This window comes from Diospyros lotus, chromosome 15 (genome assembly GCF_014633365.1).
Source record: "Diospyros lotus cultivar Yz01 chromosome 15, ASM1463336v1, whole genome shotgun sequence".
NCBI classification, from domain to species: domain Eukaryota; kingdom Viridiplantae; phylum Streptophyta; class Magnoliopsida; order Ericales; family Ebenaceae; genus Diospyros; species Diospyros lotus.
Window position 1 is genome coordinate 3010433 of NC_068352.1, and position 23474 is coordinate 3033906.

Here is a 23474-nt window from a genome sequence, read left to right on the forward strand (position 1 = left end):
TTTGTGTAACTATGGTGGAGAGACAGAGGGGTCATTTTGAGGATTTAGAAAAGAAAAAAAAATTAACAATTGTTACATAGTTACAGGGGATGACATTTCTATAAACACAAAGGTAGACGATGAAGTCTCCTCAAACCTCAAATGTGGTGTGTGAAATTTATCCATTTTGATATTGTGATAATTGTCATTCATAACAAAATATATGTAACGCCATGTTTTTTTGGGCGCGTTATAAATTGGGACAATTTCGGGACAATAAATTTTTTTTTTTTCAAACTTAATTCTAAATCATATTATACCTCGAATCCGTCCCAGAATTCCCATATATTAATCTCCAAAGAGAATCACTTACACATTAAATGCGGAAGCAATGATCGAAACCTGATATCTTAACATTAATCATAAATAAATTCTTACATCTTCAACATTCCTCAAAACGTTCAAAATCTAAAGTAATAGAACTTAAATATAGGGGCTACGTTATATATATATATTTCATTTCTCATGTACTTTGCTAAGTGCTATTTCATGCCTCATTTATCCTCGTATCTGCTACAATCTCCACCTGGAACGTTTGAATATTCCAGGGGCAAAGTCTAAGTTAGATGATGAATCATCTAAGTAAGGGTACAGAAAACATATTTTGTGCATGAATGCAATGTCTTTCATCGTAGGTGTCAACTGCACCCCTTATGCTACATACCATTTTTGCGGTCCCCTCTTTCGAAGCAGAGGTGTATGGGTGCACCATTGGTAAAGCAGCGGTGCCAGTTCATACTCCTTACGGCCTCAAATGCGAGTGATCAATGATATCAACGTGTATTTATGCATTTCATAGTCATGTCATATATGCAGTCTACGTGATGGATTCATATCAGGGCATGTCAATATGATGGAAATATTTTCGAGGAACATAAATCACTTACTAACCAAGTATTTTCCATAAAACTAACTTTAATTAGGGAGTATTACTTACCTTCTCAAGCTTATCGAGCTACCTCGATATCTGTGCATTGCCTCGATTTGCGTGCCAACCTCAAAATTTGCACGAGTTTCTTCAACTTCAGCCTCCAAGTATCCTAATCACCATAATTATTTAAATAAACATTAAAACCTATTTTTTCATAATTTCTGGCATTTTCTTTAATTTTCTTTCTATTTCTTCCTAATTTTCCTCCATAAATCCAAACTAAATATTTCTCAAATATTTTCTCAAATATTTCACTACGAAAATTCATAAAATAATATTCTTAAATTTTTAAAATTTTCTAGGAAATTTTACTCACCTTAACTTAGCATCTCTGACTTCCTCGGTATGCGTGCCATATTCTCGAAATGCGTGCCCGAACTGTTTTCCTTGTTAAAATCTTCAGGATATTACCGAAACATAATTTCCTATTCTTTGGAATTTTTCTAGAATTTTTTCTATTTATTTCCTATTTTTTCCTCTATTTCTTTTCTTCATTTTTCTTCATTTATTTTTTTTTTCCTTCTTCCTATTCATCTTCTCCTTCCCCTGCTTCTTCTGCAACCAAACAACCACTTCTTCCTTCCTTTATTATTCTTTTTTTTTCTTTTTTCTTTCTTTCTTTTCTTCTTTCTTCTTCATCTTCTTCTTCTTCCTTCCTTCCCTACAACTGCCGCGCGAACCAGCCTTCACCCGCTGCGATCCCAGCCTTGCCGGCTGCTGCCGCCGCCTTCAGCCGCAACGGACCATCACCCCTTGGCCGCTTCTCTGACCACCGCTGCTCACTCGTGCAGCCCAACTCCGCCCGTGACCTGTTTGCAGCGTGCAGCAATGGCTGCCTTGCTTGCTCCCACCTGCTGCTCGCAGCTCTTGCGAGCTTCCGTCGCGGCTTCCCTCGGCTACTATCTTCACTCGGCCAAGCTCTCATGGCCTTTCTCCATGCCCTTACTCTCTTGGCAATTTTGGCAGCTCTCGGCCACTCACTGCCATGGCCGAATCAGCCCTTACTTCATCCCTTTGCAACTCTCTCAATCTCTCTCTCTCTCTCTCTCTCAATCTCCCACTTGCTTGCTCTCAATCAGCCGAATGCATCCTATTTATAAACTTCCCTGCCTTGGCCGCTACTCCATTCGAATACATATATATGTATATATGAATGTATAATTTACACGCAATCTCAATACTGACCACATTCTTACTGCCATTATATTCAATCTTGCACAAATCTCGGATGCGGCTGAATTGCAGGAAATTCTTTGGCAATGAAGATCTCATAGAGGCTGCCATTTCCTCAAATCTCGCTGGCGATTGCTTGCTGGCAATTTCACCAAATCCTGCCATTTAATGCTTCACAGAAGCTTAACTCTCATGCACCTATATATATACTTATATATCATATATTTGATTGATAAAATTATGCATTAAATCCCAATTTTTATCTTAAATTCATTAGAATAATTATCTAATTACAATAATATCCTCAAACACTGAATTAATTGACATTACGATACCGAAAACATAAAATTAATAACTTGAAGCCTAGTTAAAAAGGCTATTTCGCCCTAGTGTCCTTACCGAGCTGTCGTTTCATCTCAAAACCACTGAAGGGTTGTTCATTACGCAAAATCAGAGCCCTCTTAGGGTTCTGTTGATTTTTCAGGAGCCTCCTACAATGATTCAGTTTTTCAGCCTAAATGGCAGCTATATTTTAGCTGTACTGAAAACTGTTCTCGATCCGATTTCTTTCGATACCATAAATTCTATCTCAGAACGCTTATCGAAACCATATTATTTTTTTTAAACAATTTCACTTTGAGGCATTCCCTGCAGTTGATTCGGTACTTATAATTGCTATCAAGTCAATTTTTCGGTATTCTAAACTCAGTAAAATTACATGACAACCTTATACAAACATGGGGTATTAGGGTGGTAATCTAGTGATAGATAATTGTCTTAGTGAATTTGAGATTTAATTTTTATGTAATATATCATCATTATCGGCTAAGGTTACGGGGTGAAATGGCTAATAATGTTGTTCCCTAGGCCTAACAAAGACTTTTGTTAGTATTATAAAAATGGTCATTAGGTGTAGATAAATGGGTGTGGGTAAGATAACAAAATATAGAATTCTAGATGTACATCATTTTTGTATATTTTGGACTACACAAAGGGATATTATCATCAAAATACCCCTTGTCTTCATACGCCTCACGTGTCTTTATGTGCCTCATAAGGGACATTTTTATCATTGATACACTTTTGTGTAGCCCAATGTGTACACAAAGGTATACCAATAGCATTATTTATTTTGTATTGCTACTTATGAGACTAGTGAGATTTAAAAAAAAAAAAAATTGAAATGAGAATGAAATATACAACTTTTATGATTATAATAAAATTTTAGCATTTAACTTTATTGTAATGAAGGCAATTTCAAAGCTTCAACGGGTTCATGTTCTCGTATTATATTCTTTCTCGAAAAATGTTATGTTGTCCGCATTAAGTAACATAATGTTTGTCTTACATAGGCAAAATAAGAGGGGGCGCGTACCCTTCTTGACTCGATGCAGACAAGAGAACAAATGAATTCAAAACAAAAGCCAATCCAAGAAAATTAATGAAAAATCAAAATAAATGATCTCAAAACAGAACAAGACCTTATGCCTTCCATTTTTCATTTGATGATATATTTGAGTTTAAAGCTTTCATAACATTATCATGAAAATTTATCAAAGTTTATTGACCATAGGGGTAAGCAAAATTTTAGTTTAACTAAATTGATTGAAATTGCCGGTTCAATTCGGTTCGAGCTAAGGGTTGGTTTGGTTTTCAAATTTGACAATTTCAATTATTTCTATTTGGTTTGATTTTTGTATTAAAAAAATCAAAATAACTTAACCAATCAAAATGTCATTTTTACTTGAGTAAGGAAAATTTTTTAATCGAGTAATGTCATTTTTACTTTAATAATAAATCTTTTTAATTGAGTAATATTGTTTGATTGAAATCTGATCACAAAAGTTAATTAAATAAAAATTGTTCTTAATAGAGTAATATTCTTTTTACTCGATTAGTTAATCGAATAAAAATTGTTCTTAATCGAGTAATATTCTTTTTATTTGAGTAACGAATCTTTTAATCGAATAGTATTTTTGTACTAAAATATACTCATAAAGATTAATCGAGTAAAAATTATTTTTAATTGAGTAATATTTAGTTTATTCAAATAACATTTATTCTTACTGGAGTCCTTGTTTTCAATTTTTTGATCGATTCAATTTCTTTTTTTGTATTTGTTTGATTTTTTCCATCAGTTTGATTTTTTTATATTTGTTCGATTTTCGTATTTGTTTTGTCAGTTTGGTTCAATTTTTTATACAAATTCGATTATTTCGATTTCAGCATTTCGATCAATTCAATAATCAAACGAATCAAATGCTTACCCTTGATTGAGCGCAACTAACCTTATTACGTTCATCTAATCTTATTTGTAGTCTTTTTCTTTATATGAATAACAAAATAATTTACAACAAAAACATTATCATTGTACACACCATTAACAATCATATATTAAATTTTTTATCTTCCTTGGGATAATTACTCTTGTGCGGTTTTCGATACTTGTGCATTCTAATACGTCAAGAAAGATAAATTATAGGTTGGCCCTTTAATTCTTGCATAAAGTGAGGATCAAATTCACAACTCACTGAATTGACACTGACATATTACTCATCCGATCGTTCGACTTATATTTGAGAGTAAATTTTTTATCTTCTTTATTCTATACCTAATCGCACAAAAAGTTTTGTTTGGAGAGAGGAGTAATAAAATAAATAGAAATAAGTGAAATTAAATATAAAATATTTTCTTCTCATTTGAAAGAATAGAGAATATAAAACTTTAAAAAATATTTTTTTAAATAAAAAATATTAACTATTAATATCCTTTTAATGAATCAAGAGAATGTAATAAAGTCGGAGGCCCTTTTTTAGATAAAAGTAAATTTAAATTTTTAAAAAGCTATTAAGGTTAATAATGCCATAAGCACATAATAAAGTAATTTAAACTTTATTTTCTCCCAATTTAAGAGAGACAAAAAAAGTAGAGATTTGAAAGAATGGAGGAAAAAGAGGTTTCTATCCATTTTCATTCTATTCTTATTTTTTTCTCATATAAAAAAAATCATCTTTCATCCATTTTCATATTGCCGATTAACGCTTTTAATAAGATTGATTTTTGTAACTAAAAAGATCATGGATTTTCACAAAAATCACACGATTATAGTCGAATTAAGGAAATTTATTTTGTCTAAACCGACTCTAGACTAGAATTCATAAAAATCCTATACTAAAGACAAAACCGATTTGGGCCGGTCCTAAATATTTTTTCCTTATTTTTTAATATAAAATTTTTAAAAAGTATAAATATATATAATTCAAATAAAAAATTTCATAAAAAATATAAACATGATTTAACTCTATTACACTTTAATAATATATTATATGCATACTATATAATTTTTTAACCAAATTTTGGTTTTGAAACAGACCGACTCAGAAACAGATTGAAGTAAAAATGTTGACCAAATTAGTACTTGCAAAACTCCTAAAATCAGTTTCCAAATTTTCCTTAAAGAGATAGGGACTTGAAAAAATGACTCCACAATATCTCTCTCTCCATTTTAACACATTTTCCAAAATTCCTAAGAGAAATGAAAACTAGAGATCTGATACAAAATTGGATAAAGAAAATTAGACAACAAAACCCACAACCAAACAGCCCCCTTAGCATCTACACTTATGTGTTCCCAAGTACAGTCCTGTCTCTCCCAAACACATTCTGCTAGTTCTTACGTGTCCTCCAGAAACAGGACTTGCAAGTACTAAACTAGTTGACAGAAAAATGCATTGAGCACTCAACAGTAAATCATAGATGCAATGCAACGTGTTCCAGGAGATATTTTCAAGCCAATAGTAAGAGCAAACCGCAAAGAATGTATCTATATATATGGATTTATTGAAGCCTTAGAATGGGCAGAGAGTTTTGGGGACCTAAGTTAGCATTTAAACATCCCTAGTATAGTGGCTTCTTTATGATATACCAAACTGCATTTCCTCGAGTGTTTAAGTACAAGCTCCATGCTCCTCTTGCTACTAGATCTCCAAAATGAATACGACATTAATAGTTGGTGTTACAACAGGTTGGGCTGAACACACTATGCAAAACCCACCCAGTGTTGTTCTCAACCAATAAGAAATTACGTACAAATCTGAAAGGAAAGGAGAAGAATTTGGGTACTGGGAGGATTGATTGTTCTACCTCTCTAACTAGCACTTTATTCCCCTTCACTCAAAATTGGGACAATGAGTGGTTTCATCTGTGCAAGGTACACAATTGCCCACCTACACGAGCGAAAGGAATACACAATGAAATAACTTTTGAAAACAGGTCATGGGCAATAAGGAAATAAGCCGTTCAAATAAACAAAAAAACGAAAACTATAGAATCCTGAATCCATAGAAAGGGGAAAAAAGAAATATAGTATTCTATAGGCTACTTTCACAGAACAGAAACTGATTGGAAAATAGGAACCCAACATCTTTCAAGTTGGGAATCAGTACGTCCATCTTTTAGTTCACATTGGCGTTCTCAAAAGAGCTATTTGCTAATTAGTTCCAGAATTGAGCGTCAAAGAATGGAATATGGTGTCGGGGGAAGACATTAAGAGATGCAGTCTAAAAGAATGTTGAGGTTAGAACAAAAACATGTAGGAGCCATCCAAGTATTATAAGCTGCAAAATCTACATGTAGCCAAATTTCAGACACGCTAAATTTATGATTTAAGTGTAGCAAAAAAATGAGATGTACAAGCTCATTCAGCTGGAATCTGGAGTTATGGCAAAGCTTGGCATGTCAAAATTTTCAAGCTAGAATTTGTCAGCTCGAGCTTGTTTGCATAATATATGTTCAAGAAAGATCAGAGGGAAAAACCCTAGTCAAAATCAAACTCAACACTGATTAAATAATAAATACAAATGCATACTCAAACTTGGGATGCAAGGTAACTGATCAGAAAAAGATAAAAGTTCTGAACTGGTATAAGAACCCCATATTCTATGGTCTACAACTAGAACCTAACTCATTCGAAGAGAAAACAGAAAACATGTACCAACTACTGTAGAAAGTAAATTGTGACAAGATATGGTAATTTAGCCCGGTTATCTGGGTACTAGTTTAGGACAGGAAATTTTGGGCTGAGGTCCAAGAGACTGATTCAGGCAAAATTGCTTATGCTGATCATCACAGAAGAATCGGTGGGAAGAAATATAATCTGCCATTTATCGAACCCTTTTGTCACGACCTGGATGTAGGCAGACATCCAGGCCCTTGGTGCAGCAGATTATTACCTAATTTCAGTCTTAATTTTCTGTTATTAATTTCAGTCTTATTTTCTGTTATTTATTTTTCTTTCCCTATTTATAATTTAGCATGAACAGTAACTTACAGTTATGTACAGTAACTGGCAGTTACCATCCATTTTCCTTCCCACTACTTTATTCCTGTAAGAGTGGGCTATATTAGCCACTCGTGAGATGAATTTGGGGCATTGGAAAATCAGAAACACTTCAGTTCCTCTCGTCTCCCTTCATTTGTCTCTCTATTTTCTCCCTCTCTTTTAATTCTTTCATCAAAGAAGTTGCAGTTAGGCCGGGTTCCTGACCCCTTTGAGATCTTAGAAAGAGTTGGTAGCATTGCTGCTGTATGTACCAAATACCCAAAATATGTTTTATGTGTCAATGGTAAGGAACCATGAACCACACACCATCTGTGCACTTGATAATAACCAATTTAACTTAGAGAAGATCCAACACATGTAAAGCAGCCTAACAAAATCCTTGATCCAAAGGAACAAGTTCTGGCATCCAAAGTGACACGACTAGTAGTGAATAGGGCACATGGAGATGTGAGGACTACACAAGGGGGGAAGTATTCATGCTTGTCTGAGTAGAAAAGGGTGGCAAATTTTGAGGAATAATTTTTTTTTTTTTAATTTGGAGTGGATGGTGTAGAAAAGAATTTTAAAACAGGGCATTGCCCAACTGAGTAGCAATATGTGAGATATATTACCTCACTTACTAAGCGAACACAAAATAGGCACATAGCAAGCTTAGCATGTTAGATAGCACAATAAAGCATATCTGGGGACCCCAATTTCGATGGTTGTACGCATAAGACATGTAAAGACCTTCTGTCATAACTTGGAAGTTAGCATGCTTATGTCTTTCTCCAACGAATGAAAAGTTCGAAGAGCAATTAGTGTATTGAATGAGCGAGTACAAGTAGAAAACAGAACTCCTGACACAGTTTTTGCAAGGACTGGAAATGTTGAAAACATCGAAGGCACCAAATCTCTATATCACGGATATGGTATTTTTGCACATTTACATATGAAGGTAAAAATAACAAATCCAAACTCACACTCGGGCTGTTTTTGGTGCTATCTTTTATTATTATTATTATTAAAAGCTAACTTATTGTGTAGTATAAGAAAAGGCTATAACAGATTGTTTGATAACTACTTAAGAAAGCTAACTTTTTTGTTAGCCATTTTTTTGAAACTTGATTTAGAAAGCAATAACATCATCACAGAATAAGAGGATTATTTTATCTTATATAAAAAAATTATGCATAATATATGTTTGATCTCTTTTTTATAATGAAAAAAAAATTCTTTTTGTGCTTTTTTGGCTCAAAAAAATCTAAAAAGTCAATGCCTTTAAGATTTTTTTTTTTTTAAAAAAAACTGCTAAAAATAGCAAGTACAAAACAAGCCTTCAAACTGGTTATACATTCATTACTTGAAAATGCAATTATGCAAATATCTGTAGTGTGAAAACCATTGATGAATATCTGAATTTCATGGCTTTTGTGAGATTATCATATTTGATTTCCCATGAGCTAAGCTAAGCTTAGAAAACTGGTGTTGTGTGTCGGCGGTAACACCTTGACACCATAATCAGTAAAGGGACACACTAACTTAAGTACTCATTTTACCAGATTAGCAAGCCCAACCCAGTTACTGCTAAATCCCCACGTTACCCATTTTACCAGATTAGCTTCAAAACAAGCCCACTGCTCAAACTCTATTGATTCACACTTCATCTCTCAGAATCCACATCCATGGCCACGATGCCATCTAGCAAGGGTCTGGATCAGGTCAAGGGTTCGTGGAGGGCCCCAAAAGGACAGCCTTTGCATCCCTGGTGCAGAAGCAGACCCCAGAACTGGTCGCTGTCAACAAATCTATTTTAGGCCGATCCAACCCTCAAGCAGACTTGGACCACCACAAATCACTAGAACTCTGCCTACAAGCATAAATGTGTCTCCATCTTTGACAACTCTTCCTTCACTAATAGACCCTAGTCATAGTAGCCCTTGAAGAGATCGGCCAATATTGGCCTAGGGGCCCAACATATCAGGTCATTATCTCAACCTGAGATGCCCAACCAAATCCGACTTGAGCGACTCAGGTCTCTTTGGTGACCCTTCCCCTTATGTTCTTTGCCCGGTGGCAAGGCTCGGCAGTGTAGCTCCTTCATTAACCAGATCGAAACCAAATCATTCACTCCCCATCCTTCTAAGGCTCTTACTCATAACCAAATCGAATATCCAGGTGGCCCAACCCCAACCACCACACCTATTAGCCCTTCCACCACCATAGCCAGTGGCTCAAAACTTTCCTAACTGGGATTTTTTTTTTGGCTGAATCCAAACTTGGATTTTAGTTCAATGGGTAGCAACTTGGTGACTGAGAAACATTTCTCCAGCTCAGCACATCAGATTTCATCTCACTTAGAAAGTAATAATACATTATTAGAACCAGATATAAACGGGTAAGGGAGAGTTTTGTTAACCCGACTTGATAAATACTGGGTTGTACCACTTATACCCAGATTTGTTTTCAATCAACTAATATCTTTAAATGGGGCAATTTTGGGTCAAGGTCTACCTCATCCTTACCCTGCTTGCCATCCCAATCTCGATATTATTAAAATGCACATAGCATCTTCACATCAGCTACTAATCAGTTGTCATTTGAGTCTCTCAAAAAGGATTTGTTGGATTTTGTTGACCTCTAGTCTTGTGCTGGACTGTTGCTCATTGGAGTTATCTGGGCGGTGGGCTAGTATATATGACCCCAAATTGTTGGAATTTGGCTCCCCGCCATCAGGCGGTGATTCTTCTCAAAGGTACTAAAGGGATTATTAATTTGGTTGTCAAAAAGTTCTCATTGATTTTATGCTAAGAGCATTAAAAAAAAGTGACATCCAAATGAAATCCTTCAGTCACATGCCCAACTTTCCTTTCTTTCATGTAAATAACGCAGAGCAGTTGCTTTTGCTATGCTCCATTCAAATATTTTATCTATCTACCCATTCATTCAAATCATGTCTTTTTTTTCCTATCATTTAAATTCCAAACTTTATTTGATCCTTCTAGTTAGTTGCTCCTAGGTAGTAGTAGCTCATTATCATTATGTTTAAAATCAGAGCTAAGTTATGTTGGAGTTCATCTATGAGGAGGTTTATTCTCAAGAAGATTATTTAACTAAAGGAATGTCAAGACCTAAGTCTTGAATCTAGGGTTTCCAATGTAGAAACAAGAAGGAAGAATAGAAGAAAGAAACGGAGAGAGAATAGAGAGAAATTAAAGAGGAAACAGAGGAGAGAATTGAGAGAGAATTTGAGAAATTGTATTAGAAATCTTGTTCCCCAATACAAGTTGGTGTAGCTTATATATAGCTGACCAAGAACACACAGTTACAGAATGTAACTAACTACTAACTAACTACCAATTGTAGAGATAATCTGCTACAATGGTCTACACAATATGCCCTGCACCCTACGAGCTTGACAAGGAAATCCTTGGTATTCTTGTTGAGTGTGTTATACCATGTTAATCTAGATTTCTACAAACAGTATTAAGAACAATATTTTGATCCATCTTAAAAGAGGTATCCTAGCTTTAGTTATAAATTTCTATGAAGGGTGGACAAGGTTTTTGACAAGCATCCTTATTTTACTTATGTTATGCTATGATATGGGATGTTTGGATTGGAGTATGAATAGTTAAGTCCATATTCAAGTGCCTCCATGAGTCAATATTAAGACTTCGTTAAGTTTTATGGTCAAACATCCATATGAAATCCTTCAGTCAGATGACCAAATTTGCTCTCTCTCTCATGTAACTTACCGTAGAAGACTTGCTTCTGGCCCATCCAAATATTTTATCTATCTATCTATCTACTAATATCATTCAAAACATGTCTTTTTTCCTATCAGTTAAATTCCAAAGTTTATTTGATCCTTCTAATAGTTGCTTCTAAGTTACAGTTGCTCACTATTATGTTTAACATTACAGATTGACATAAATTATGTTGGAGGTCATTCATGAGAAAGTTTGTTCTCAAGAAGGTTATTTGCCTTTCATGTTCATTTTTTGAATGTGTTGCACCAATGTAATCTAGATTTCTACAAACAGTATTAAGAACGATATTTTGCATCTTTTAAGAGGCATACTATCTTGAGTTATGAACTTCTATGAAGGGTGTACATTCCCAGGCTTTTGATGAACATCTTTATTTTATTTAGGGAAAAGCTCATTTTTCATACATGAACTTACACTGTATGGTCAATTTCATATATTAACTTTTTTTCTGGTCAATTTCATACACGCCCTTACAGTTTTGGTCACTTTTCATACATGAACTTACATGGTTTGATCAATTTTATACATGACCTTACAATTTTTGTGAATATCATATAAAAATGCTAGGAAATCCATGAAATATTTTTCCAGAAATCATTTTATAAAAACATTTATGATGTTTATGGGAAATTATGTGTAAATTACTTTACAAAATCATTTCATAAATATTTTTATACCAACTTTAGATTTTTATGGATTTTTATACCAAATAAGAAACCATTTTGACGATGCGGGTAAAAATGGGTTTTGTGAAGCAATTTTTGTAATTATTCACTAATTATTTATTAATTATTCATAATTGTTAAAAATATTGAAAATATCCAAAAATGCTTAGGAAATTCATAAAATAATAAAAAATTATATTTTTAGAAATTATTTCAGAAAAAATATTTCTGATGTTTATGGGAAATTATATTAAATTATTTTTTTAAAAACATTTTAGAAATATTTTTATATCAACTTTAGATTTTTATGCATTTTTATATCAAATAGGATACCATTTTGACATTGATGCAGATAAAACTGGGCTTTGGGAATCAATTTTTTAAATTATTCATTAATTGTTTTTTAATTATTCAATATTTGTAATTTTGTATGAAATTGACCAAAATTGTAAGGTCATGTACGAAATTGACTAGGAAAAAAGTACATATATGAAATTGACCAAATCATGTAAGTTCATGAAAAGTGACATTTTGCCTTTTATTTATGTTATGCATGATATGGCATGTTTGGATTAGAGTGTGAATATTTAAGTCAATATTCAAGTGCTTCCATAAGTCAAGCTTAAGACTTGGTTAAGTTTTATGGTGCAACCAATCATCCATATGAAACCCTTCAGTCAAATGCCCAACTTTGCTTTCTTTCATGCAAATTAAAATAGAACGCTTGCTTTTGCTCTGTTAAATATTTTCTATCTACTCATATCATTTAAATCATTTCTTTTTTTCTAGTCCCTTAAATCATTATGTCTCACGTTACAGATTGACATAAGTTATGTTGGAATTCACTTTTTAGGAAATTCTTTCTCAAGAAGGTTATTTGACTAAAGGAAATCCTATGTGTTCTTGTTTGGAGTGTGTTATACCATGCTAATCTAGACTAGTACAAACAGTACTAAGAACAATATTTTGATTTATCTTTTAAGAGGCATGCTAGCTGGAGTTATAAACTTCTATGAAGGGTGTACATCGCAGGCGTTTGACAAGCATCTTTATTTTATGTTATGCATGATATGGCATGTTTGGATTAGAGTATGAATATTTAAGTCAATACTCAAGTGCTTCCACTAGTCAATCTTAAAACTTGGTTAAGTTCTATGCTGCAATAATTTTGGCAGTTTTCCAGACCTCCAACTATTCGCCCTTTCCCATGTAGAGTTGACTTCCTTGAATACCCCCCCCTTTTCTGCTCTTCTAAGTTGCCCATTCTAGCCCACTGAGCATGACTTCCACGGCTAGTCAATCTTCAACCATGGAATAGCATAATTTCCATAACATACCAGTCACCAACCATAGAATAACTCAAGCATCTACATTGAGAAAGGGTTTAGCTATTTCCCACAGTGTGGGACCTGTTACGACTTGTGCATTAGAGGCCAGACAGGGTTCAACCATGATGAGCTGCCCAAGACCTTCGGACATGGCTGTCTGACATGAAATTCTCCATTATAAATGGAAGGCCTTAGACCTTCAGTGGTACAATATCCATGAAATTCAGACCTTTGTATCCAATTGCCACTCTTTGGTCATCATCATAACTTCCTTCCCTTGTTTGGCCGTCTCATACTTAATGCACGCTACAGATTCCGAAAAGGCATCCTCTGCCTGGTCAACCTTGGTCTCAAAACAGCACACCCAATTGAAAGAGGGCTATTAATAGGGGCTATAAGCATATCTACACCTATAACAACTCAGTAGTCACGTGACAGACGATGAATATGATTAAATAATTTAATTACCTCTAATACCTAATGCAAGATGATTCGAGTTTAGATTTTGCTACTGAAAGAAGGAAATCAACTAAAAAACATCATACTTACATCATCCAGCAGCATACTGTTGCAGTAATAACTAAGGTTAGGTGGAACCTGCATCATATGGCATATATTAGTCATATGCAGAAGAATGCAATATATTAAATAATCCTATAACATAGCTGAAATAAATTACCTCAAGCAATGCAAAAGAAAGAGGGAAAAAAAGGCTGCGTTACTTGTCACAACCGTCCCTAAGCAGCAACATTTTTAATTTTCCTTGCACTGTAATTCTTCTGTTTTACTGTTTACTTTTTTGGGTTTTATTGTAATTTCTAGCACCAGTTTGTTAACTAAAGATTCCCCATGTGGAAGGGAGCTAGAATAGGACAAAACTTAAGGTTACAACCGTTAGGAAGGGAGGATCGCCTGTGGACGCGGCCATCCAGCTATATCAGCCCCGAGGCTGTCTTGAGAAGATTATGGAATATGAATTCTGCATTCTGATTTCTATCTATCTTCTAGCTCTCTCTCTTCCATTCCACAACTCTTACTCTCTAAATCTCTCTCTCTCTTTTCTCTGTTCACACCAATTACATCTCTCCAAATACCACCCGGATTGAAGGTGTAATCCTATTGTCACCGACGGTCGTGACAATAATTGGTATTAGAGCCGCAAATTCTTGGCTAACACTTTGTGGGATCGTGAAAGATGGCGGATGGTACTCGCATGAAAAGCCTTGAAACGCAGCTTCAACAAGTTAACTCGACGGTGGCGGATTTCTAGAACTGAACCGATCAACTGGAGTTGGGAGCTACCCGGAATTATGAGGTAATCATAGCCATAGACCGCAAGCTGGAGAGTTCCATGGAAGGCTTGGAGCGAAGGTTGGATGCTTCAATCGCGAGAGTACGAGATGAACTGGGAACTCAAATGCAGCAATTCACGGTGATGTTTACTCACCAGAACTCGGTAAGATTATCACTAGACTTCCCTCCTAGGGAGAGAAATGAGCCCATTCTGCAAGGACATAGAATGAACAGGGGAATTGGGACATCCGAACTTGAGGTAAACTCGGAAGAGGAGTTAGAGAGGATGTTGGGTAGGGACAGGGTAGAACCCCCCAATCATCATCAACCGGGGTACCCAATGCCTCGGAGGGAGATTCTGACATTTGAGGGAGTTAATCCGCGTTGGTGGGTAAGAAAGTGCGAGAGGTTGTTCAACTGGTACAACATACCGCAGGCACAAAGGGTACCTCTGGCCATTGCTTATTTCAATGAAATAGTGGACGCGTGGTTCCAAGGGTGCCTTAGTGTGAGGAGGGAGTATACATGGGAGGAGTTCTCTGAGAAGTTGCGCGAGAGGTTTGGAGAAAGGAGCTTGATGGATACCATAGAAGAATTCAACAAACTCAAGCAAGTAGGAAGTGTTGAATCTTATTTGCAAGGGTTTGAGGAGTTAAGGTCATTCATGATCCGCCACAACCCCTACCTCTCGGAAGCTTATTTTGTGTCAAGTTTCATGAGTGGCCTTAGCGAAGAGTTGCGGCCAATGGTGAAAATGATGAGGCCGAGAATCGCGGAATAGGTCTCGAAGAGTGCCCGTTTGCAAGAAACCTTGGTGGAGGCAATGATGAAGAAACAGAGGCAGCAACAACGAGAAATGGTTCTGGACACCTCTAATGCTAGAGGAAAGAACTACAATTGGGAAGTGATGAAGGGAAAACACATGGGGGGATCGAACTCAACTCCATATGGGGAACAACTGAGAGAACAAAGGGGGTTAGCGGGCCTTTGTTTTCGTTGTGGAGAGTCTGGAGACAAATACGACCCGGGACATCAGTGTAAAAGACAAATCCTCCTATTAGAGGGGGATGAAGAAGAGGATCAAGGGGGGACCGGGGAATTCAACCCCGAGGATGACGACAAGGAGGATAATGGGAAAATTTCCATTCATGCTCTAAAGGGGGTAGCTAATAATAAGATTATGAAGGTGGAAGGCCGATCAAATAGGTGTACTTTGATGATTCTTATCGACAGTGGGAGTACCTGTAATATCCTAGTATTCTGAGAATAATAATAATTAATTTTTATTGTATTTAAAATATTTTTGATATCCATTAGAGATTTTTGGTTGAGAAAACTAATGGGCTTAGAGTTAGTGGGCTAAGATGAAAAAAGAAATATTAAGTAAATGGGCATAGAATTAGTGAGCTAAGTTGAAAAATGAAAGATTAAGTAAATGGGCTTAAAATTAATGGACTAAGAAAATGGGCTTAAAATTAATAAATGAAAGAATAATATATTCAAAAGAAGATTTAATGAAAAATAATTAAGGTAACAAAACAATTAAAATTAGTGGGTGAAATAATTGAGAAATGTGAGAGACAAAGTAGGGTGTGGACAACTAATTAAAGATTATGGGTGAGATTTAGTGGGAAATAATTAAGAAATGTGACAAAATAATTAAAGATAATGGATGAAATAATTGAGAAATGTGGGAGACAAAATAGGATGTGGACAAATAATCAAAGATAATGGGAGAATTAATGGAGAAATGTGGGAGACAAAGTAGGGTGTGGACAAATAATTAAAAATTATGGGTGAGATTTAGTGGGAAATAATTAAGAAAGGTGACAAAATAATTAAAGATAAAGGATGAAATAATTGAGAAACGTGGGAGACAAAATAGGATGTGGACAAATAATAAAAGATAATGGGTGAATTAATGGAGAAATGTGGGAGACAAAATAGGGTGTGGACAAATAATCAAAGATAATGGGTGAAATAATTGAGAAATGTGGGAAACAAAGTGGGGTGTGAACAAATAATTAAAGATTATGGGTGAGATTTAGTGAAAAATAATTAAGAAAGGTGACAAAATAATTAAAGATAGTGGATCACTACAATTATACTAAGCTTAATTCAACCTCTATAAATAGAGAAAACTTGAAAGGTTGAAGGATTTGGATTAGAAAGAAAAAGGTTGTAAGAAAAAAAGATTTGAGAGTAAGAGAGATTTGAAAAAGAGAAAGAAAAAATATAGAGAAAAATACCAAAAATTTCTAGAAAAATCCTATAGGCTGGGTTTAATAGTTCGTGTGAAAATTTGTGACAAAAGACGTTGTTGGATACACAAACCGAGACTTCATCGCAGTATAGAAGAATACCGAATCACTCCGCGGGAAGGTAAGTTATCTTCAAAAATTTCTTTAAAAATTTCAGAAATATTATAATGATATTTTAGAATTTTTGATGGTGAAGTTGAAAGAGAAATGCATGATAAGTATTTATTATGGATTTTTGAGGCAATAGATGCTTGAAAATCAAAGAGAAAATGAGAAATAAATAGAACATGGATTTTAAAAATTATGAGGAAATTTCTGGGGCTTAGAAATATTGTTTTATGAATTATTGTGAAGAGAAACTGAGAAAATTTTATGAGAAAATATTTATTTCATAATCTTGAGGAAATAATAGGAGGAAATTGGAGAAATTAGAAAAATTAGCGAAAAATTAGAAATCTGATTTTCTTAAGTAATTATGATACCAGGGTACGTCAAGGTTCATAATTGAGTACAATTGGAAGTCTAACGCAAATTTTGAGGCAAAATTATGCTAGGGGCAAAATTGTCTTTTTACAAGGTAAGTGGTACTTCCTAATTGGACTAAGTGTTATTATCTTATCATGCCTTGTTATGAGTATGTCATGTAGATTGCATTTACATGTTTTGATTTATGAAATATGCATATGAGCATGATGAGATTTACGGTCATACGCTGCATGGGTTTGGGATTAGGTACTGGCTCCGTTACTTTGCCAAGGGTGCACCTATACACCCCGGTCTAGCAGGGAGATAGGAAAAATGGCGGGTAATCTTAAGGTGCAGTCGACCCAAATATGAGAGTTATGATGTTATATGCATTGCATACATACATGAGCATTAAATGTGTTGTTTCCCTTACTTAGATGATTCATCATCTAACTTGGGTTTTGCCCCTAGAATATTCAAACGTTCCGGATGGAGATTGTAGCAGAAACGAGGATGAATGAGGCATGAAATAGCACTTAGCAAAGTGCATGATGAGTTTTATGATGAGTTGAATGTATGTTATGTAGCTCATGTATTGATGTTCTGCTACTTCGAATTCTGAACGTTTTGAGGAATGATAATGTAGAACTCTGTTTAGGGTTAATGTTAGTTGTGAACTTATGTTATGTATTAAGTCATGTTGAGAAATTTATGTCCCGTGATATAAGAACTGAATTATGATTAATGTTATGATGTTAGGTTCGATTCTAACTTCCGCATTTAATGTTTATGATGATTCTCTTTCAAGATAGATGTATAGAAATTTTCAGATGGATATGAGGAATGACATAGTTTAGTTTTAGTAGTATTGAACAAAAAAAAAATTATTATCCCAGAATTATTCTGAATTATAACGCGTTTGGAAAATGGGGCGTTACAGTACCTATAGCTTTCTTGATGAGAGCACCGCCAAGAGACTCGAATGTCAACTCACGGGGACACCACCCTTGAGTGTGACAGTGGCGAATGGGGATAGGGTGTTGAGCAAGTCGGCTTGTAATGGTTTCGGCTGAGAGATGCAAGGGGAAATGTTTGAGGCGGACCTAAGACTCCTATAACTCGGAGGTTGTGATGTTGTCCTAGGGATGGATTGAATGAAGGGGGTGAGCCCCATAAACTTTGATTTTAACAGGATGGAGGTCTCTTTCGAAAAAGAGGGAAGAAGGATGACTCTGACAGGAGGAAAGGAAACAGGTAGCTGCAAAATGATCAGTGGGAGAAGGATGCAGAGAATGTTCACAGGGAGATGGAACCAGCTGGCACACTTATTCTCCATAGTGGCCATCGAGGAGGTCACAGGAGGAAAGGAGGAGCACGGAGAGGTGTTACTGACAGTTAGTTCCCCTCACGATCAGGCTGACCATGTATCATACTCAGACCTTCTTAACACATTGTTGTTAGAATATGAGGATCTGTTCTTGGAACCTTCAGCCTTTCCCCCTGCCCGAGTGCAAGACCACACAATCAACCTAAAACCTAACACAAAACCCGTTAATATCTGGTCTTACTGTTACCCTCCTGCCCAAAAGAATGAAATTGAAAAAATGGTTAGGGATATGTTTCAACAGTCCATAATCCGTCTTAGCCAAAGTCCTTTTGTTTCCCTGATTTTATTAGTAAAAAAGAAGGATGGAACGTGGCGGTTTTGTGTGGATTACCACCAACTAAACGCCTTAACCGTCAAAGATAAGTTTCCCATGCCCCTTGTTGAGGGTCTTTTAGATGAATTACACAATGCCCAATTCTTTTCTAAGTTAGACCTTTGTTCGGGCTATCACCAAATTCGGATGAAATCGGAGGACATCCCTAAAACAGCCTTTAGAACCCACCATGGGCATTTTGAATTCTTGGTGATGTCTTTTGGACTCACCAACGCCCCGGCCACCTTTCAATCCCTCATGAATCGTATATTCGAGCTTTACCTTCGCAAGTTCATACTTGTATTCTTTGACGATATCCTCATCTATAGTCCCACCTTCGACCAACACCTATCTCACCTAAAGGCCATTTTTAATATCCTCAAATCGAAGCAGCTCTTTATTAAGAAGTCTAAGTGTGCTTTTGGTCAAGGGCAAGCGGAATATTTAGGCCATATCATATCCAAGGGAAGGGTCAGCACAAGCCCGAGAAAATTAGAAGCTATGGTAGCTTGGCCAAGGCCCAATTCAGTAAGGGCTCTTAGGGGATTTCGAGGTTTGACGAGGTACTATTGGCAATTTGTGAAGGGATACAGGGCCATCAGCAAGCCATTGACAGAATTACTAAGGAAGGGAGGGTTTGAATGGGGACAACTTGCAGAGGAAGCGTTTGTTAAGTTGAAAGAAGCTATGAGTAATGTGCCGGCCTTAGGGCTACCGAATTTTAGCAAACCCTTCATCCTAGAGACAGATGCAAGTGGCACGGGTATTGGAGCAGTGTTAGCTCAAGAAGGGAGACCACTGGCCTTTTTGAGTTAGGCCTTAAGCCCTAAGCATTCGGGGGCTCAGTATTTATGAAAAGGAGTTCTGTTTTGATGGCAGTGGATAAATGGAGGCATTACCGATCATGAAAGCCTAAAGTTCTTGTTACAACAAAAACTTCACACCCAGCTGCAAAAGAAGGGAATGTCTAAACTAATGGGGTTGGATTATACCATTTAGTATAGGAAAGGGAAGGAAAATACAGCTGCGGACGCATTGTCAAGGTGCCACGAAGAGGGAAGTGTTGCAGCCATATCCCAGGTGGTGCTAGAATGGTACAATGAGGTGGTTGATAGCTATGGGGGGGATGAAAAGATAAAGGGGATAATAGAAAGATTGACGGTGGGAACACAGGGAGAAGGAGAATATACTTTGAGTGGGGGATTGTTGAGACGTCACGGGAGATTGGCGATTGGGAATAATATTAGGCTCAAGAAAAAGATCATGCAATCCTTGCATGAATCGCCATTAGGAGGGCATTCCGGCATGCAAAAAACTTATGTACAGGTTAAGAGCGTATTCCATTGGCTAGGGATGAAAGCTGAAATTCGAAGATATGTGTTGTCTTGTGATACCTGCAAGAGGTGCAAGTTCGAGAACATAGCCTACCCCGGGCTGCTGCAGCCATTACCCATCTCTAACTAAGCCTGAACTAGCATATCAATGGATTTTGTGGAAGGCCTACCGAAATCGGAGGGAAGGGATAGTATACTGGTAGTAGTAGACCGGTTGACCAAATTTGCTTACTTCATAGGGCTAACTCATCCTTATATCGCTCAAGATGTAGCCAGGGACTTCCTTGATCGAGTGGTGAAGCTGCATGGGACTCCCAAGTACATTATCTCAGATTGGGACCGGATTTTCACAAGTCTAATGTGGCAGGAACTCATGAAGGCATTGGGGACCAAGTTAAGCATGTCCACAACCTACCACCCTCAATCAGACGGGCAAACGGATATGGTAAATCAAAGTTTAAAAACCTATTTGAGGTGTGTTTGCCTCTTACAACCCAAGGAGTGGCATTGGTGGCTGTCCCTAACCCAATGGTGGTATAACACCAACCATCATTCCTTTATTAAAATGTCACCATTTGAAGCCTTATTCGGATACCAACCGCCAACCTTACCGGTGGTAGAGGGGGGACCCAATGTAGCAACGGTGGAAGAATACCTTCAGCAACGAAGACAGGTCACTTAACAGCTTAAGTAAGAGCTGGCATCAGTTAGGAACAGGATGAAGCAAGTAGTCGATCGAAAGAGAAGTGAAAGGGAGTTTGCGGTGGGAGATAATGTGTACTTGAGGCTACAGTATCCCCATCTCAAGTCCATCACCAAGGGAAAAGTGACTAAGCTTAGCCCTAAATATTTTGGTCCTTTTGCCATAGAAGCCAAGGCAGGCCAAGTGGCATACCGCCTAAAGTTACCAAAGGGGACCCAAATTCATCCAATATTTCATGTCTCTCTCCTCAAGGAATCCGTGGGAACCCAACCAGTGAGCAGGGCCCTCCCTACATTCCCTAAAGAAGCTACCGGGGTGGTGGAACCAGAAGCTACACTCAAAAGGAGAGTGGTGTACAAGCAAGGGGTGCCGCTCATTCAAGTGCTGGTCAAGTGGCGTGGTAGCACTTCGGACTATAGCACTTGGGAGTACCTCCTGGATCTCCTAAAGCAATTTCCCCGAACGACCAATCTCCTTAATATTTCTTGAGGACAAGAAATCGGGGGGGGGGGGGGGGGGGGGAATTGTCACGACCATCCCTAAGCAACAACATTTTTAATTTTCCTTGCACTGTAATTCTTCTGTTTTACTATTTACTTTTTTGGGTTTTATTGTAATTTCTAGCACCAGTTTGTTAACTAAAGATTCCCCATGTGGAAGGGAGCTAGAATAGGACAAAACTTATTGTTACAACCGTTAGGAAGGGAGGATTGTGGACACGACCATCCAGCTATATCACCCCTGGGCTGTCTTGAGAAGATTATGGAATATGAATTTTGCATTCTGATTTCTATCTATCTTCTAGCTCTCTCTCTTCCACAACTCTTACTCTCTAAATCTCTCTCTCTCTTTTCTCTGTTCACACTGATTATATCTCTCCAAATACCACCCGGATTGAAGGTGTAATCCTATTGTCACCTACGGTCGTGACATTACTAAACTTATTAGCAAGCTCAATGCCCTACATGAATCTAAAAGGTCGAATTATATGATTCCAAGCACCAATTGAATTTAGGAGGCATTGCTACCCATATTAGATCAAGTTATACATATTCTATAATGCTATTTAATCTCCACCTACATTGCAGAAAATCAAAACCTTTGCCAGACCATCAGGCAGTATCAGAACATAATGTGTTTAAAAGAAAAATTTAAACACTTTCATATACAAGATTCTTTTCCCAACTTTATCAGGACATGCGAAAGAAGCAATGAATTTTTCATGCCTGTCACTCAACTAGGTATATTTTCCCCTTCCTAATCATACTTTGCACACCTCAATATTGCTTGTGCGAGATCTGATGAAAGAATTAAGGCATTTCTTGGTGCAGGGCTAAAAGTTTGGCTGTCAAACATGGGACTGCAGCAGCAAGAGAAGGCAGCTAAAGGTTAAGAGTCCACCCAATCTTACCCATCCAAGGACCTTGTAGAGAGAAAAAGTATTTTGTGCCTCTGAGGCACCATATTGTTATGCCCCAAACCAATCATGCGTTGCCAGGCAGCATTTGATTGGTCCGGGGCATTGCTGACACGGTGCCTTGAAAGCACACAATACTTCCTCCTTTAGAGGAGAATCAGATGTGGGTGGCTCATATCCTTAAGATATTATTGTCATTATTTTTTTCATAAATTAATATACTTAGAATATTATGAGAGAATTAATTTGCACCTGAAAATTTTCGCAATTCTGTAGAAAAAACAACGAATGAAAATATTGTTTCAACACTAACCAAAAGTAAGATTCCTCCTGCTAAGTGATTCAAATTCCTAATTGCAATTAAAAAAAATAAAGGTAAAGCTAAAGGCAAAAAAGATAGAATTTACACGTTAAAAAGCCATTAATGAAGAACAGAAAGTACTTAGCCTAAAGCCACAATGAAAAATTTGAAAAAGCAAATCCGAACAAAGGAGAAGATAAAGCAAAGACAGAAACGTACAGATTTGTAGAAGGCCCTCTGTTGAAGCAGATTCTGGTGCAGAGAGACGCAATAACTCCGATCAGGGCAAAAATTAGGGTTGTCACAAAAAACCCCATTCTGATTTGATTCAATTGCACCAAAGTTTCTGCAACGAAGCAATGAATTCACATCCGATCCGAGTCAAACACAATGCAAATTATGGTTCAATCAGGAGATGCAAGACCGTAATCCGAAAAAATAAGTAGAACCGGAAAACGAAACACGATTATTATGTATGTATATATATATATACATGTCTATATATGTGAACACACGCTTTGATTGCAAAGTCAGAGAAGAGGACCTTAAATCTACGGCGACCGGCGGCGATACTCCGTCGGAAGGGAAGTAGAAGCTCGTCGCTTCGGCTTCGCTCTCGTAGTTTAGATGAATCTTTTGGGTTCTCGTTAACCAACAACTTTATTTCTTTGATTTCTTAACAAATTAGTTGATGAAGTTTGTATTTAGTAATAAATTTGTTATTATATTCTATTTTTATTTTATAAAAATTATTTTAAAATTTAATTTTTT

At 36.5% G+C, this 23474-nt stretch overlaps 1 protein-coding gene across 2 annotated transcripts; it reads right to left on the minus strand.

Moving 5' to 3' along the window:
* Nucleotides 1–5941: 5941 nt before the first annotated feature.
* LOC127791355 (V-type proton ATPase subunit e2) lies at nt 5942–23381 on the minus strand. Of its 2 annotated transcripts, XM_052321172.1 has the most exons (5): nt 23248–23381; nt 22923–23049; nt 13779–13826; nt 6287–6369; nt 5942–6120 (listed from the first exon to the last, which is right to left on the minus strand). In XM_052321172.1, exons 2-4 carry the CDS (start codon nt 23018–23020, stop codon nt 6303–6305), a joined length of 213 nt encoding a protein of 70 aa, XP_052177132.1. In that variant the 5' UTR covers nt 23021–23049; nt 23248–23381; the 3' UTR covers nt 5942–6120; nt 6287–6302. The 2 variants fall into 2 exon arrangements, with proteins under 2 accessions (XP_052177132.1, XP_052177131.1); XM_052321171.1 differs by having other exon boundaries at nt 5942–6369.
* Between the last annotated feature and the right edge of the window lie 93 nt (nt 23382–23474).